The sequence below is a fragment of the Leguminivora glycinivorella genome, chromosome 12 (genome assembly GCF_023078275.1).
Source record: "Leguminivora glycinivorella isolate SPB_JAAS2020 chromosome 12, LegGlyc_1.1, whole genome shotgun sequence".
Classification (NCBI taxonomy): Eukaryota; Metazoa; Arthropoda; class Insecta; order Lepidoptera; family Tortricidae; genus Leguminivora; species Leguminivora glycinivorella.
Genome location: NC_062982.1, coordinates 188,797 through 206,817, shown reverse-complemented (window position 1 = coordinate 206,817; position 18,021 = coordinate 188,797). Strand labels below are relative to the sequence as shown.

At 39.8% G+C, this 18,021-nt stretch overlaps 2 protein-coding genes and 1 long non-coding RNA gene across 5 annotated transcripts in view; 1 reads left to right on the top strand and 2 right to left on the bottom strand.

The window, feature by feature from the left end:
- Positions 1-1,589: 1,589 nt before the first annotated feature.
- Positions 1,590-7,295, bottom strand: LOC125231938 (ensconsin-like). Its single transcript, XM_048137547.1, has 8 exons — positions 7,283-7,295; positions 6,539-6,974; positions 6,263-6,456; positions 3,835-3,943; positions 3,228-3,375; positions 2,496-2,561; positions 2,067-2,173; positions 1,590-1,680 (listed from the first exon to the last, which is right to left on the bottom strand). Exons 1-8 carry the CDS (start codon positions 7,293-7,295, stop codon positions 1,620-1,622), a joined length of 1,134 nt encoding a protein of 377 aa, XP_047993504.1. The 3' UTR covers positions 1,590-1,619.
- Positions 7,296-7,808: 513 nt separating this feature from the next.
- Positions 7,809-8,871, top strand: LOC125231791. The gene is made up of 2 exons (XR_007177667.1): positions 7,809-8,127; positions 8,543-8,871. It is a non-coding gene; the product is annotated as an uncharacterized LOC125231791 (long non-coding RNA).
- Positions 8,872-13,556: 4,685 nt separating this feature from the next.
- Positions 13,557-18,021, bottom strand: part of LOC125231629 (transmembrane protein 64) — a 47,226-nt gene continuing 42,761 nt past the window's right edge. For 2 of the 3 annotated variants that reach the window (XM_048137099.1, XM_048137102.1), the window contains one exon: positions 13,557-17,449. In XM_048137099.1, the coding sequence (XP_047993056.1) occupies positions 17,330-17,449 (120 nt within the window). In that variant the 3' untranslated portion in view covers positions 13,557-17,329. The remainder of the gene's footprint in view (positions 17,450-18,021) is intronic. The other variant, XM_048137100.1, reaches the window with a different exon arrangement.

The window sequence follows — 18,021 nt, the reverse complement described above, 5'->3', positions numbered from 1 at the left end:
TGCTATTACTTATCGGACTCTTTGTTTCTTTATGTCAATCAATAATCTTCGTGATTGAGTTGAAACATACCCAAAAATTGATACTTCCAAAACAAATAGTAAATACTACACTTTTTTTCGGAATACTACTCCACTAAGCGCCACTTTTTTATTTATTTTTAATGGGGAACTAGGTCACTGTATTTTAGGTATAGACCTACACATGTTTTACCTAACTTGTATGATAAATATCTTGATCAGAAATATTTTATACAAAAGTAGTTCACGGAAAAATAGCAGCGGGTAAGAGTTAACACATCATTCTCTCATTAGTCATTACATTATCATTTACAGTCTGGAAACCGTTTCATTTGAGATTCAGTTTGAAATAATCCAAATGAATAACGTCGACGTTTCAACAATAACCTCGAACTCCAGTTATAAAGTTTAGCTATTTCAGCCCTTACTCTCAGGAAGTAGGTTACATTGAACAACAAGTGTAACTTTTGTTCGCGCGGTAATGGACTAAGAGCCCGGAGCCGCCAGACCTTCCTCATTTTCTCAACCATGGAACTCTGGAATAATGTAGAGTTCGTATCGACGTTCAATGTCTGCACATTACCTAGTTCGGCCTGTCGGGCATTTTTATGCTATAAGGTTATTTTTTTTAAAAACATTAACTTTCCTTGAATTCTCAAGGCTGATTTTAGATAGATAAGAATAATAAGACAAGCTCTAAGAGCGAGTGAAGGCGAGTCACTGCTGGCCCGAAGGACCGGAGTCTGTACATTATCATATTTATAGTTATTCATCAAGAGCTCTACTTGTAATGTTACACGTTTAGTGGCAACATTTGCCAGCAAGTATATCTTCATTAGTCAAATCCGTCGTCTCCCGAAGGACGAAATGTAAATTATTATCCATCGCCTATAACAATTGAAGTAATTGATTACATATTCGTGTATATCTCGCTTTATTAAGCTCAATGTTAGTCGATTTGTCAAATGTTTCGCTTTATTTGTTATTCATTCAAATTTTACTTGTGTGATAGCGTGAAAAGTTATCAAAGAAAAACATTGTACATTCTCTTGCCACACTCTCTTGGCACTTTGACATTATTTATACATATGTACATCCAGCTCGTGTGACTCAACCTCGTATTAAATGTAATCGTACGATTCAACCTCGTCACCTTACAAAAGATTACTAAATGAATTTGAGTGGTAAGTCCTAAGCTACACGGGGTCGAGTCACAGCCATCGGTATGAACGATACAAATTCGAAAATTATTATAAAATTGAGTAAGAGTGAGGTTTATGTCACATACCAGAGTCTTTGTATTAACATACATACGTATGAAATATTAGGGAGAATAAATAATGGTTAGTTATGAAGAGGTGCCGGATAAGGCCTAGTTACCCGTCGGGTTGGAAGGTCAGATGGCAGTCGCTTTCGTAAAAACTAGTGCCTACGCCAAATCTTGGGATTAGTTGTCAAAGCGGACCCCAGGCTCCCATGAGCCGTGGCAAATGCCAGGATAACGCAAGGAGGATGATGAGTTACGGAGAGGTGCCGTCGGCGGCTGCAGTGGTGTGTCGCTCGCGTGACTAGCGGCGTCACTAGCGGCGTCACTAGCGGCGTCACGCGGGCTCCAGCGCGCGGCTGAGGCTCCGCAGCTGCTCGAGGCCGGCCAGCAGATCACTGCAATAAACATATTCAATATCATTATTGCAATATGGGAACATTTCTTGCTAGAGTCGCTAGTCGATCCTAGTTATTGATAGTAAGTAGAAAATCAAGTTTTGTTTATTTAAAGATTTTTTTTTTTAAGAATACACTTAAAAGTGACCGTGTAACGTCAAAAGACCAGAAGTCGTGTCGAGATGTGGCCATTTTTATTGCAGTTCTTGTTATGTTACGCCATTTTATTATATGTATATTATACGGCGCCGCGGAAGCGCCGGAGCGGATTAGTATCCTTTCTTCGTGCCGTCGTCTTCGAAGGATTGTAATTTTTTGGAAATAATTAGTTTTACTATCTTAAAGAAGATGATAAAAAAGCAACAAAGAAAATAGTAGATACAAACCGGAGCGAGGCCTCGGCCACGTCGGCGGCGGAGCGCAGATCGGCGGCGGCACTAGTTTGTCCGCCGCGCAGCGCCCGCACCTCGGCCTGCGCCGCCGCCAGCTCCTCCTGCACACCACACTCAACACTTTCACTTCTCACCCCGATGTTTTATTATTCAAACAAAAATATAATCAAAATCTAGAATAGTGCTAATCCCCGAAGTAGGCGAGCAGGGTTAGCACCGATCGACTGACACGTTATCTACTCGCGGATTAGCGAAAGATGTTCTAGATTTTTATTATCATAGATTTCTGAAATGTGAGGCCCGATTCTAAAAAAAAACACGGTCGTGATAACAATATCGGCGACATACTCAGTATTTTTCATAATTTGTTGTAAATAAAATCATACTAATATTACACATTAACTAATTAGTATATCGACTGACCTTGAGCCTCCTGATTTGTATCCTCAACTGATTGACCGATGATTCTGATTCTGGCGATTCTCGATACTGAAATAAAAACACAATTTTTAAAATAATTACAAAACTATACTCAGTACCACTAATAAAAAAACAGACAAATCATACTTAAACACGATGTATTTTCTCAAAACTTTAAATTAGTATTTAAATGCGACACATCTTTTGCAATAATTTTTTTTAATTCTAATTTTATTTTGATCAAATACGAAATAATTTACTATCCAAACTGTTAATTATACGCATGTGTAATGACGATCTACGTCAAAGAAATATATGCGTGTTGTAGTCAAATCATTTAGTATGAGTGATGTACATTAAATAAATCATCTTTATAATATTATTTTATTGGCGGTCAGGGTGGTGTAGTGGTTTAGCACGTTAGCTGCGATAGCTGGAGACCTGGGTTTGATTCTCGGCTTCACTACCAGTAGGCTTGATCGCTTTTTCTTTAGTGTGTGGTATCTATTTCAGTTTAATATGTAACACATCTTATTATTAATATACTATAATAATACATTATTTATTTAGGTATTTAAATTATTTTGAGTCAAAAGAGACTACAAAACAAAATAAAATTTATAGTCACTATAACTTTAGAAATAAAAGATTTACAGACGTGAAAGAAAAAACGACCTAGGTCTTTAATGCCAAGGCATGTAAGATGAGAATTAGTGTAGTATCTGTGGCAGTTACCGCGTCGTCTCCCATGGCCCTCGCGTCGGCGGCGCGGCGCCGCTGCTGCTGCAGCGCCTGCGCCTGCGCCTGCGCGTGCTGCTGCTGCAGCGTGCGCAGCTCCTCCTCCAGCCGCAGCCGCTGCCGCCGCTCCAGGTTCAACTCCGATCTGAACGAGAGTCGAGAGCAACAGTAACAACATTACCACGCTTCAAACCATTCCTCTCAAATTGATGTAACTTAACACTTAACAGATACATCACTCATGAATGAAATATTCACAATGAAACAATGTTCAAACTTCACAGAATCGTACTCTCCTCAAATACACAAATTACTGCTTAAATTATCAATGTCAGACAGAGAACCGCTACATGATCTGGTTTAAACGCATGAATCCACTTACAAGGTTGTCTTCAGCCAAACCCTATTAGTATTGATTTAACAAGCATATGACCTGATCATTAGATATCAAAACATCTGTTCTGTAGGTGTGTAACTGTGTATTAATTAATTGAAAACTAAACGACCTACAGATCTCACAACCTTTTGTGTTATATTAATAAAATATTTCCAGAAAATCCAAACTTGTGAAACAATGAAAACAGAACAGCTATGAAAAGCTCACCTAGTCCTTTCTAGCTCTTGCAGCAAGGGCTGCAAGTCTGGCTCCGGCTCCGGGGACGTGCGGCCCGGGTGCACCGGCAGGAAGTCCGGCAGCCGCATGGACTCTGCTCCTGGAAACATTTGTACAACATTCTCATGCTAGCTATTACTCTATGCCAGCTAAACAGGATGAATTTGACACTATTTACCACTTCTCAGTTAAGTGACATCAACATGAATGACACTCTATCAGCATCAGTAGAATAGTAGTCGGAATATAACAGCCTACAGTTCCCATGCTATTCCAAAACAACCTCTGAATGCTTTCGCAGACGTATGCCGGTTCATGATTCCCTTCCTGGACACTGGTCATAATAATTGTCAATTTGTCATTCTTTACAGAAAAATGCAGCTTATTATTATTATTATTATTATTTGCTAATGCACAGGCAGCTTAAAGCTGATACGTGCACGTCAATGTCCTGATGCACTTGTGTTTTGTCCATTCAATAAATATTTGTCGAGTCTGTTTTTAAAAGAGTTCACTGTAGGTGCACTGATTACGGTTTCGGGCAAACTGTTCCACACTCTCACTACGCGGTTAGATAAGAAGTGACGTCTAGGGTTGCTACTACTCTGTGTCCGTGTCAACTTCAGGGAATGTCCTCTCAATCTGTCACACACACTCCGAGTGAAAATGTCACTTAATGAAGGTACATCATAGTGTCCTGTGAGTATTTTGTACGTTTCTATTAAGTCGCCGCGTTGTCTTCGTTGCTCCAAGGTTGTCAGACCCAATTCTTTTAACCTGTCTTCATAAGGTTGGTTGCGAAGAGATGGTACCAGTTTTGTTGCCCTTTGGATTTTTTCAATCAGACTAATATCTTTTCGAAAATATGGATTCCAAATTTGGAACGCATATTCCAGCAATGGTCTTACGTACGTCTTGTAGATTCTAATAAAGAGCTTCTTGTCCATATAGCGAAAGGCTTTTCTAATCATGTATAACATAGAGTTGGCCTTTTTGGTAAGCTGTAATATGTGTTCTTCCCATTTTAAGTTATTAGTTATAATGACACCAAGATCTCGCTGAGAAGTAACTCTCTCCAAACTTTTAGAGTCAATACAATACGTATGCTCAGGGTTGTTTTTACCTATGTGGAGTACAGTGCACTTTTCCGCATTGAGAGTTATTAGCCAATCTTTAGTCCATTGTACAATACGGTCTAAGTCCTGCTGTATGATGTTGTGGCTGATAAGCGGGTTTCCCATGATCTTTGTATCATCAGCAAACAAAAACAAATCTGACTCTACAACTTGTCTGAGATCTGTCAAGAAAATCCCAAACAGCATTGGTCCAAGCACTGAACCTTGCGGAACCCCACTGTGGACGTCATGCGGGTCCGAGAGGTGCTCTCCAACTCGTACCCGAAACTTCCTGCCCGTCAAAAAGTCTTTTATCCAGTTGAGCAATTTTCCGCGAATTCCAAAGTGGTCCAACTTGACGAGCAGTCGGTTTATCGGGACGCGGTCGAATGCTTTTTCATAATCCAGGTATATAACATCCGTCGGTATCTTTTCATTCCAGCTGCTTGTCCACTTGTCAACACAACATAACAGGTTAGTTACTGTTGATCTCTTTGGCGTAAAACCATGTTGTTCGTCGACAATGATCTGCTCTCTTGCAATGAAGTTTCTCAATTCACATGTTATAATTTTTTCCATTGCTTTACAGGCTATACAAGTGAGGCTTATTGGTCGGTAATTTCCTGCCACCAGTTTGTCTCCTTTCTTATAAATAGGCGTTACGTTGGCATTTTTCCAATCAGGGGGCAATCTCTGTTCTCTAAGTGATAATGTCATTATATGGGATAATTGAGGTGCAAGGCACTTTATACATCTCTTTAACAAAACTGCAGGTATTTCATCAGGTCCCATTGATGAACTTTCGTCGAAACTCAAGATCGCTTTACTAACTAAATCCGGTGTGAACTCAACATTTTCAATAGAGTTGTTAACTCTGGCTACATTTACTTCAGGCATTAGTCCATTCAGCGGTTCGCGAACATACGACTTCTCAAATTGTTTGGCAAATATATTTGCTACTTCATGACAGTTATTTATTACCTGCTGGGTAAGATCATCTCTAAGCGAAGGTGGGACGGCTACTTTAGATGAAAGTTGCTTTCTGACATAACTGTACAGTGACTTAGGTCCCCGGTCTAGAACTCCTTTTTCATAACTCCGTCTGGCATGTCGCATAGCTGAGGTAATACTGTTATTAATTACCCTGAATACCCTTAACCTGAATGTGAATCATAAATATTTTATAACATAATTAAAAGTCAGGTCACACAAACGGCGAGTGATGAACTATTATCATAAATTATGCAAATAATTAATTTTTGTTCAAGTCACACACCATGAATAACAATACGGGGTAAACTCACCAGCGTTGGGCGGCAGGTCCAGGGGAAACGTGCCTCGAGGAGACACGTTCCGTCGGTCGGCGGGGTTCACGGACTCGGTGAGGTCGAGGCTCAGCGCCACGTCGGGGGCGGGCGCGCCCTCGGCGCCGGGCGGCAGGTCGAGCGGCGCGGCGGGGGCGGGGGCGGGGGCGGCGGGCGCGGGCGGGGGCCGAGTACTGCCCGTAGCGACCGCCGTAGCTCCGCGCGCCTCGCCGCCCCAGCGACCCCGCGCCCCCCGCGTTGTAATTTGTGTTAAACGTAAAATCCGGCAGATTGTCCAGATCCACTGATATCGGCCCGTTAGAGTTGAGGTAGGCCTGCTCCACCAGTATGTGGTCCTGCACGAAGTCGGGCAGCGACGGCATGCCCGGCGGCTCCGGGCCGGCCCGGTACGGCTGCGGCTCCGCGTACGGTTCGCGCTCGCACTCGGAATTGTCCACTACACTATGCGACACCTCTCCGGGGTGATTCGAAGACGTGCTATCACAGGCGCGGGGCTCCGCGCTCTTCTCTTTGGCTTGGGGGTCGCGCGCGGCGTCGGGCCGCGTGGGCGAGTGCTGCACGGTGCTGGCGTACACCTTGGGCCGGGCGCCCGTGCTCTCGTAGGTCGAGGTGCCCGGCAGCGACAGGTCGCGCTTCAGGAAATGCCGGAACGAAAACGGGTTCTCCTCTTTCCGTGTCGCCCCGGTGGACTCTGAAAGCAAAACGAACGAGACTCGAAGTTTGCCTTTGTATTTAGTGTGTGTGTGTGGGGTGTCTTAATAAACTATTCGAACATTATAAAATTCCAAATATATTTTTCACGCCTAAATACTGTCCACAAGTTAACACCGTAGAAAGGTATAATAAAACGATCGTTACTTGCATATCATCTTTTATTGATAACGATCATAGAACATGGGATACCAATTTAAGAAAAATTCAGTTCGCTATGAACAACTCCACAAACGAAACAACTCGCTATACACCCTCCTTCATTGTTCACGGAAGAGAATTAGTTACGTGCGGTTCTCATTATGTCAATCCTAACCTTGACGATGAAATAATATTTCTGCCTAGGGACATATATTGCGATAATGTAGGTTATCTTGCGAATGTTTTCGAGGAAGTACAAACATCCCTTTATGACGCTTTCGCTAAAAACACAACAAGATACAATTTACGGCGGAAACGAGCTGAATTCGATGTTAACGATACGGTCTGGAAGCGGACCTTTTACCAAAGCGATAAGGATGGTTTTTTCTGTAAAAAGTTAGCTCCTAAATTCGTCGAATGCAAGATAACAGAAAAAAGATCACCACTTATATACCGCTTGCAAGACAAAAGTGGCAATGACCTCGGACTTTGGCATATTAAGGATCTGAAATGGACAAAATAGGGATAGGTGGTATTCTAATGAGCAGTAGCGTTCGTAATAGAGCCGGATTTTACTTTTAGGTAACTAAAATCCTGGAGAGGCGGGCGGAATCTGTAGCGTTATTAACAAAGTAATAACATACTTAATAAGTGCACTGTCTCAGGGCGCATCTATAACCGAAGTACTTAGCAACCGATAACGGCCGCCTTAGCTCTCCGTATATGGTAATAACTCGGTTAACCGCTTATGATTGGTGGTTAACCCGTTGAACCGCCATTCCCCCGACGACCTACGCCCGCGTTTGGCCGTCATTCTGCAAGATGTCACACAGACCTCTGGCCGCGTCGCTTTTTCGCGGTGTCTGTGCCTTTTGCTTTTGAGTTCCGGGCCTTGTCATATTATTTATTATATATCGTACTTGTCCGATATTGTGAAAGAACAGTTACGGTGAAAGTAAACCTTGTGTTGATTGTAATTTCCCCACTTTTGGGTAAGTGTGAACAAAAGTTACTTTATACTAAATAAGTAGGTATTTTTCTATAAACTTATATCTAGTTTCAAATAGTGTGTAAGCTTCATAGCATTTTGTTGCTAAACGCGCTTGTGCTTGTTTGCGATAAAACATTCCTTCTTACTTATAAGTTATGTTGCGGTTAATACCCGTAGTAAAGTAAAGTATTGGCCATTTCAACAATTGACGGGCGGTCACGTATGTACATGTACGTGGCGCTATTCAATTAACTCAATTGCCTTGTAAACTCCGTTCTGCTTCTGTTCTCCGCCACACTCAACCTTCATTATTCATTAGGCTTTGGCACTTCTCTTTCTTACTTGCTCGTGGCACTGAACAATGGCATCAACAATCAGCAGAACGCATACTAACCCGTAGCACCGGTACGTTACAGGAACACAGTTCCGGCTGTTGACGACTGGGAGCAGCGGATCCGGAATCTGGACATTTGCGAAAACACCGATTGGGTGAACTGCCTACAACATCACGGCGCTTATCAACGCTCCCGTTCGAGCCGCAGTTGCTACCTGCGAGTGCAGAGTCCACATCTGGCCGCGCGCATCTACCTACATACCTAGAAGGGAAGTGTCGTTGTTGCGGAATTCCAAGTGCTTTGTTCTAAATATAGATTAAGTTATAGACTGTTCAACGTAGGTATATTATTTAGATTCTGCGACCTGTTATTCCAATTTTTCATAGTAATTAAATTAGTTAAGTAGTAAATCGTGTATTATTTTACCCTAGCTAAAATAGTAACACGACATTAGATGACAAAAAACGACTTCTAAACACTCACTCGAAGACGAACTTTTTGCTTCTGCGGGCGACGCATCGCCGTTTTCACTATTATTACACTTCGCTTCGTCAGTTTCCGGGGTTAGTAGACGAGGGAAGTATGGCAAATCCGTTCTGTTCTGTTCGTTGTCCTGAGAAGACCCAGCATTGTTTGAATTTTGGGCCGATTTCTTATTTGATACACCGTCCTCGTCCTCCGCCATGATAATGAAAATGACAGTTCGTAAATTGCGTTCAAAAATAATAAAACTCATGCGTTCGTAAGTAAAGTCGCGTTCAAGTAAAAAATTGAAGACTTTGTTAGGAGTTTTTAAAGTATTGATTAAAAAAATTATTACGACTATAAATCATCATGATCTGATGGGATTCAATTATTGTTAATGATGAATTGTATTTGTTAATGATTGTGGCTTCGTAATTGTTTCTTGCGCGACAGTGGCGCCCCTAGCTATTGGCGTTGTATTTTATGAGTATAGTTAGAGAAATATTTCCCGAACTATAAGTCGACGAGTAAAACTTAACAATTCCTATTTTTACCGTAACGAGCATAAGTACCAAATTATTTTGCAAAAACGTACTTACTAATGAATATCTCAGGATAGGATATTAATTCATCTGCTCTGTTTTATATCTCTTTCAGCCACTTCCACCTTAGTCCTTTTACATACGATATAGAAAGGAAAACCCTAGTTAACGGCCTCTTTGTCCTTCCAATATGAATCTGAACGTGATAGAGGTAGCGATAGACGAGAGCCCCTCCCTCAGGCTCTCACGTTGTGCTAATAGACCCTTTTACGCAGAGTTTATAATGTTCCGTATTTAGTGAAAAGGGTAATCAAGAAAAACCAAATGAATAAGACAAATTCTTTATTAGTTATTTATCCTATTATTTTAAGGTTCCTTTAACCAGTTCTTTGTGACTGTTCACCATTTCTCAAATAGTCGCCAGATAACAATTATCATATTAAACATAATAACAACAAAATAAATTCGTTAACAATAAATGCATTTATAGACCCAGAGCCCAGGCCCGCCAGACCTTCCTCAAATTCTCAAGGATGAAACTTTGGGACAATGTAGAGTTCATATCGGCGGTTAATGTGTGCATATTTTCTAGTTCGGCCCATCGGCCAATTTTTTGCTACCCACTTGATTTGCTTAATTATTACAAAAATAATGACAGTTGAGAATTCTGAACTCTCTAGCGTTTTGAAAAGGGTTACATTTATTTTTATTTTAAATAAATGGGAAGGCTATTGATAAGCCAACAAGCGGAAGCCGATGATTTTTTATATGTACATCATTCATTAAATGATTTTAATAACCACATATTCACATTTACAAAAACATTTGGCACAGAACTTTACACGGGTTATCGAAAGAGTAGGTATTTACTTTAAGGTGGCTCGCTTTCCATACAAAAAACATCTACCATTTATTTAGTCACCGCACACTACAACTAAATAAAAATATGCGCATACATCTACTATACATTATCCATCGTCGCAGTATTGAACGAAATACATTGTTTCATACAGAAATCATGGACAAATCCATGTGAATTTTTTATTAATTTTACGAAAATGTGTGTGCCAAATTTTGTGTACAGACACAGAGCCGTCATATTTCGCGCATTTTTAGTTGACATTGTCATCAGTGACACTTGGCTCTTGACAAGTAATTATTTAAAGATATTGGTTTACTTAACTCAAGCAGACTCAGAAATAATGACGCATTTTGTCAGTAAAGATACATATCGTGTATTTCGACACTGCTAGTGTAAATCGAAATGGCGTCTCGGTCAAATGCATTGACTATGAAACAGGAGATCTCGAGTTCCATTCCGGGCTCTTTTTTAATAATTTGAACTTTTTTTGGATTTATTAAGTTTTATTTTTATTTTTTAATAGAATAAATATTCTATTAAAAAAGACTCTTACTATATTTCTTTCCTATTTTTTATTTTCATACAAAAATACTTTACAATCTTTATTATGCCTTTGTTGATAAAATAAAATATTACACGTTAGGTCAGGTACATAGGTCATAGTGTGGCATAGTATTAGTATTAGTAATGTGCTGACTTCCTTACATTTACTGAGCTAGTTGACCTATGTTATTGTTGTGTGAATGTTTTTCTTCAACAACTAAATAGTTATATATATGAATATGTATGTAGGTATGTGGGTAGCTTTTGCACATTGTAATTTTTCCTCAGTCACCCGCTGAGCTCAGAGACCACGAACGCTGTAGTGTTCGAAACGTCGGGATAAATTGTAAATTCATTATACACGATTTAATCCGTTTTCATAGTTTTTATTTCATGAGTAACTAACTATCGCGGTAACTGAAGACAATATTAACTAAATGGTTACAAATAATAATTATCATCAATATAATCTGATCCAGGCAGGCAATTATGGTCGCGCGATAAATGATAAAACATCTGGCCGTCCCTATAATCGCACTTACTAATAGTGCGACAGGGACGGCCTGATATTTTATCGTCTATCGCGCGACCATGCTACCCGTGCTGTACTAGCTTTAGCCCGCGGCTTCGCTTGCGTTAGAAAGAGACAAAAGTAGCATATGTCACTCTCCATCCCTTCAACTATCTCCACTTAAAAAACATGTCAATCCGTCGCTCCGTTTGGCCGTGAAAGACGGACAAACAAACAAACACAAATTATCTTTGGTGAAACAACGAATTCTTCCACTTCAGATTATAGAGTAACCAGCTTTTCCCATTTATAATAAACTAGCTTTTGACCGCGGCTTCGCTCGCGTAAGAAAGAGACAAAAAGTAGCCTATGTCACTCTCCATCCCTTCAACTAAATCCCCTTAAATAATCACGTCAATTCGTCGCTCCGGTTTTGCCGTGAAAGACGGACAAACAAACAGACACACACCCTTTCCCATTTGTAATATTAGTATGGATTTGACATTATTATTTATATTTAAATAATTATATATGTATAGTCACAGGTATAGCCCAATTTCGTCGGTAACAGCGTGTTATGTAATGGCGTCGTTGGGGAACAATCGTCTGTCACGCCGTGAAGGTGCGTTCGATTCCCAGGATTATATAAACTTTTTGTATTTTTTTGGATATAAATTTCGTTTTCTTTATTGACTGAGCAAGAATGGAGAGCCGACGGTATCAATTTTGTCTTAGAGAACATATTGATTTTTTTATTGTCATTTTGATTTTCTATTTATTAAGTTGAGATATAAAACACAACTTTTAATACCCTCGCTAAATATAATATTTTATCGAAATCACTCCTTAGATAAAAAAAGTCCACTTGAGTTTTTAAAGCATTACGTTACTCAGTTAACTATTGCATTTTCATTTACTAATTTAAGATTTCAAAAGCGATTTGAATACCCTTGCTCCATCAAAAATAAACAATTAGAAAAAAAAATCATTCGGATCGTAGTTTAGAAACTAAAATTTATCTATACTTTTTGGATTTTTTTTTAAATATCAGATTAGGATAATTATGTTAGAAATTCTGAGTTCGACGAACAAAAAATAGTGTCACATAGTGTTGTGTTCCTGCCGGTGAGTAAGGCTGCCAGAGCTCAACGAGGGTGCGGGGTGCTGACGACGGGAGGACTTACGGAACTAATTTGTTCCGTCTATTGTCCTTTGAGTCGTCGGCAACCCAAACCCTCCTTTGAACTTGTACACTCCTTTTTGCTGTGCATACGCAGCAAAGGGGAGTGTACAAGTTCTAATGGGGCGGCAACGCGCAAGCGACACTCTTCGAGTTGCAGGCGTCCATAGGTTACGGTGACCGCTTTCCATCAGGCGGACTGTATGCTTGTTTGCCACCGACGTAGTATTAAAAAAAAAAAGAGAAAAAGTCCTGGATTCGAACCCAGTACTTCCATGCAAATCATGCGATGGCACGTATTTACCGCAAGGCTATTTAAACAAGCTGTCGCCGCGTGAAATTATCGACTAGAAGGAATACAAAAACACTGTTTGTATGTGTGAGTGGTACTTAAAAATAGTGTAAAATAGTAAATTTATTTACATTAAGGGGATTAACGTTACAATGAGAAGTTGAATGTTTGTTGTAATACGTTAATTTTAATATTAAATGTTCGCGAAGCATAATTGAAAGTATATAAATGCCTGTACGACTCCACAAAAAAAATAAGACTGGTAATTTGCAGATTAACGCCATCTAACGCAGCCTGAGCTTCGGGTAACCTAGGCGAGCCACCTTAAACTTACATGCGTACAACAATACATCTAGTATTATATAGGGGGGACCTGCATACAGTGTATTACACTATGCCATCTCCTTGGATCCAGACAGGCTGCAGGCCCCCTCCCACTGCCACTTGTATATCAACTGCACTTCGGCAGGGGTGGGTTGCAGTCTATCTGAAGTTGAGGAGTCTACAAGGGGTAGGTAATGAGGGGAAGCAAGTGCTCACTTATGGTAGAGTAATACAGATTTAACATCTTTACTACTGTTGTACATTAGTAACTTTTCCATTAGAAAGAGCGCAAAAATTAGTGACTTCAATAATTTTGTTAGCCGAGTAAAATCACATGTTTTGTGATTATGATAGAGTAAGCAGCAGATAAATTTCCATAGACAGAAATATACAGGGTGATTAACATTCATAGCACAAGTCGTTTGTACATACAGATTAGGCTTTTAATTAGTGTAGTGTTTAGGTATTTAAAAGAAAATAAACAAATAATTAGTACATTTTCGGGTAGTTACACCATTTGTCGGTTAACCAACGGAATATAAAAACCAATCGGATCTGCCGCTGAGTCACCGTCTTTAACCCTCTTGTGGCTCTTATATTTGGTCGTTTGATGTTGTCATTTATCCTCAACTTAGCCTGTTGACTTGTTGAGGGTAGATTTTGTTTACATTTATTTAAATACTTAAGATACAGACTGGGTCCCTGTCATTGTGCATATAGAAATAATTAAAATACATTTTAACAATTATTTGCATTTAATGATAGTTTTAGAATTTCGTTGCAAGAAGAGACTATATTAAGGGCTATGAATAAGACCAGAAGAGACCAGATAAAAAGGGAATATCTTACATTAATTATCATTTATCAACCTTCTGCCGACTTCGGTTTCAATTCAAAATACCTCAATTTATAATCAAGCAAGGACTAAATTACAGAAAAGTATAGGTCATTGTCTAGGTTTAGGTCTAGCGTGGGGACTACAGCCCGAGCCCTCTAATGCACGAGAGGAGGCTCAGGAGGCCAGTGCCCCGCAGTTGGCTCAATTATTATTATTTATTATAATAGATAGAGGTTTAGGTGTTATACGTTAGGAACGATAGCTAAAGAGTTTAGACCAACAAGTTATTGCTGCAAGTTTTGAGACGCAACTATAGGTAAGAGTGAGTGGCAAATATCTGCATCTCTTTCTTGCATATACTTCTGTCTCAAAACTTGCAGCAATAACTTGCCGGTCTAAACTCAGCTTTATAATTATATTCATTTTGTCCGTAACAAATTGAAAGGCGATTGCGTTTCGCACACGAAGTGAAACACTAGGTGGATGCTAATTGAAAGCACGTTAGTGCTGTTGTTGCACGATAAGGACGATAACATGCCACGATAACGATTGATTAGCTACTCGTGCCCACTCAGAGCAGCCATCTTACCGGGCCACTGTCAATCCTATGTCTTTAGAATAAGGCTTAATGTCAATTACATGCATGTACCATTAATTAATATTGATGCTAAAGCAATCAAAGTGTAAATTAAGATTAGTTTTAATAACAAACTTAGATTTTGCTTGTTCAGACTCAGCGCTATTGAAAGAATTGGTGTAATAAATATTATGTACCTACAATTGTCCAGCCACTCGCTACTACCAGCGAGTGGTAGGTATTATAACAGCAATACCTTTAATTGGCTCCTTTTGGATGAGGTTCTGTCTTTGCCATGAGGTTCACGGATGGTAAGATAATTGTGTCCACGGTATCTAATGCTAAATTGCAGACAACAATAGCAAAGTAAACAAAGCTTCTCAAGCAAACACGAAACAATCAGTCTTGAACGTTGTGAAAGGAAGAACAAGGGATTGTTGAATTGAAGACGAAAGCTAACCGAGCCGCGCCCGAGGCCCGTGCAACTGTCTGTTAGGTATTTCCGACGAAAAGCGCGTTGGCGAATGCAAATGTATGCCTCAAATCCAAAGTTTGGGTTTCATTACAATATCTCATTTTTTTGTACCCATTATGATTCTAAAACAAACATAATTATTATGATTTGAAAAGTTAATATTATCAACAAAAGTTGAATTTATTCATTATACTATACACCTACTTATGTTACGATACATTACAAGGAGCTTACATACTAAGATCAATAAATAATTATTTTACATATCGGTTACTTAGTCTCGAGTTCATAAGATTAAATGCCAAATTTTACCAAACAGGCAAAAACATCTGAACACTGACTCGATGGCAATCCCTAATGTTCATATATTTTTGCCACATATTGGTCTAGATGAAGAAGTCATAGTCATTTTGTCTAAACATGGTCAAGTGGTTTCATTCATAATCATAGAAAATAAAATCACGTTTCAAAAGTAAACTTTTTAAATACTAAAATACGAAATCTCTCGCTACGGCCGTACTTTGGCAACATTCATTAATATCAGAAATGTAATTGTTAAAGAGGCTACAAGGACAAAATACTTAAAAAAATAGTAAGATATTTGTTTACCTACAAATGTACCTTGAATGGAAAAACTACGATTAGATAATATACATTCTATAACAATTCTAGAAGTTGCAGAAGTCAATAATCGAAGTGTGAGCACATCTTATATTTAGGTATTTGGTTCCGTCGTTTCTTTGCGGGAAGTAATATTAAGGACTGATCAGAAATCTGCAACCGTCGATTATTCGACAGTCCTAAAATAAAAGGCTGTGACATAAAGATATGAGAATGGCCGATTAATGATGGTTGCATTTTCTTATTACCTATATGACTCACAAGCAATTAGAACCATAATCTGCAATTGATAAATAAGTTACATACGAATGAATTTATTTAGTAGAAGGACGTCTACCACCAGGGTTCACCTTTCCTACTCGTATAGCATCGCCTCGTTCATTCGATTCAGAGCTCCCTGCGGAGTAAGCAATATCTAGTGCCCGGTCTGCCTCGGCGCGCGGCGGCGGCATGTTGGATGTTGGCGATTCGCCAGCTCGATCGGCATCGACGCATCGACGCATTTTTATCCGATACATTACACATTAGACATGTCACCCGCGAACTGTAATGCACGCCTACGGTCGCGTGCCACTTTGTAATCACTCCAATATGGAACGATGGCATTGTTTCATCATGTCTCACTCATGTTTCTCTAAGGTACTGCCCGAAGATTTGGGCTCAAGAGACGTGCGTGTAATTATTATGTTAGGGACAAGTATTATTCAATCCGTGTATCATAAACAGATTAGATGTGTTATTAATTGATGTAGCAAAATTAATAGTCCTAAAACGCAAACGCAACACTCAAGTAATCACCGGACTATATCTCTTTGCAATAAGGTTAACAGTGCGAAAGATGGTACAAAGTACTTTTTACAAGATTCGTTAGCATTGCCTACCTGAATTAACTGCATCAGTCAAACGAATGTTCCTAATATTATAGAAGAGATCACTGGAAGTTCTTATAATATCCCGAAATTATGTTATAATAACATCTTTATACGTTAAATAGTTTAAACGACCAATATTAAGGTCTGACTTGTATGTAGGTCGAATATGAGCATTTCTCTGATAGGTTATTTACAACTGTACAGTCGTCAGCACGTCCTACGATCAATCCCATATTGTCCTTCTATTTTTCTTCACTACCGGCCTGAGTGTACACGTACAGACGGCAGCACATCTCACGTATCACGTGCCATTCGTCTTCATTGCTAGAAAGTGAAGGCCACGTCGACGATAAAAGCGACCATCTACGGACCTCCCGGGTACCTAACTTAGTCTAATATCACAGGTCCACCTTTCAGGCCCACCACCCTATACTATACCCCAACATCACTATATAGCTACACTGTTACCCGGAGGTTGATCCGCTTCACTGTTGCGGCGAGCTTGATACTGCGCCCTTAGCTATCCGTTCCCGTCTACTTGCCCCGTCAGACTCTGTAGCTAGCTGTCAAGTAGGCCACGAAACCACTGGCGCCGAGGGCTCATACAGCAGTCTTCACTCCATTCTTTGGCGAGACAGGCCGGAGTGTTTTCTGAAGCTGCTAGGGAGAAAAGGTTCCCTGCCTCAATCAGCACGGGCTGGACACACGCCTCCTGGCTAGCTGGCTAGCTGGCGACGCTGGAGGCGCCGTCCTCGGGCGCCGTGGGCTAGCTGGAGCTGCTGGTGGACGGCGTCTCGCGGCCCAGCTCCACCGCCATGATGGCCAGCGTCAGCTCCTTGCGCGCCTTCTGCACCACCCACACCATCAGCGTCACGCCGATTATGATCTGGAAATAGACAGTTTGCACGTTAGCCTTTACATATTGCAGTACTTGTTATGTCTTGTAAGATGTATTTAGGTACCTATTTATTTAGAAAATGTATTATTTATTTAGAAATTTCAGAACATCGTTTGATGGACTGAAATATACATATGTAGGTACTTCAAAAATTGTATTAAAGCTTTGACCGGAGGAATTATTTTATGCCTCTTTATCTTTATTAAAGATAATTTTATAAAATTAATTATAATTTATAATGAATGTTAATTATTCTTAATCTCTGAAATTTTTCGTAACGTTTTTCTAAGTCTTAAGCTCACCAGTGTCTTGAACAAACGCACAAAAACTTATTGTAGTAGAAATCTTTATGTGGGTAAAACCTACGAGATAGTGGAGTTTAATACGCTGTAAGTACTGCAACTCCAGAGGTATTATATGCGCGTTGCGGACCCCAATATTTTTTTTTCATATTTCATGGAAACTATCATTAATATCGAAAAGTATTGTATGTACGAACTAAAGTAGACACAATTTCCTACAAAAAAGTTTATATGCATTTTTGTCATAAAACATACTAT

What these genes read in the sequence shown, in the direction of transcription:
- LOC125231938 (XM_048137547.1), bottom strand. An exon ending in GGGCCATGGGAGACGACGCG is followed by an intron (nt 2,562 to 3,227) that starts GTAACTGCCACA and finishes TTTTTATTTCAG; the next exon opens with TATCGAGAATCGCCAGAATC. An exon ending in GTGGCCGAGGCCTCGCTCCG is followed by an intron (nt 1,681 to 2,066) that starts GTTTGTATCTAC and finishes TGTTTATTGCAG; the next exon opens with TGATCTGCTGGCCGGCCTCG.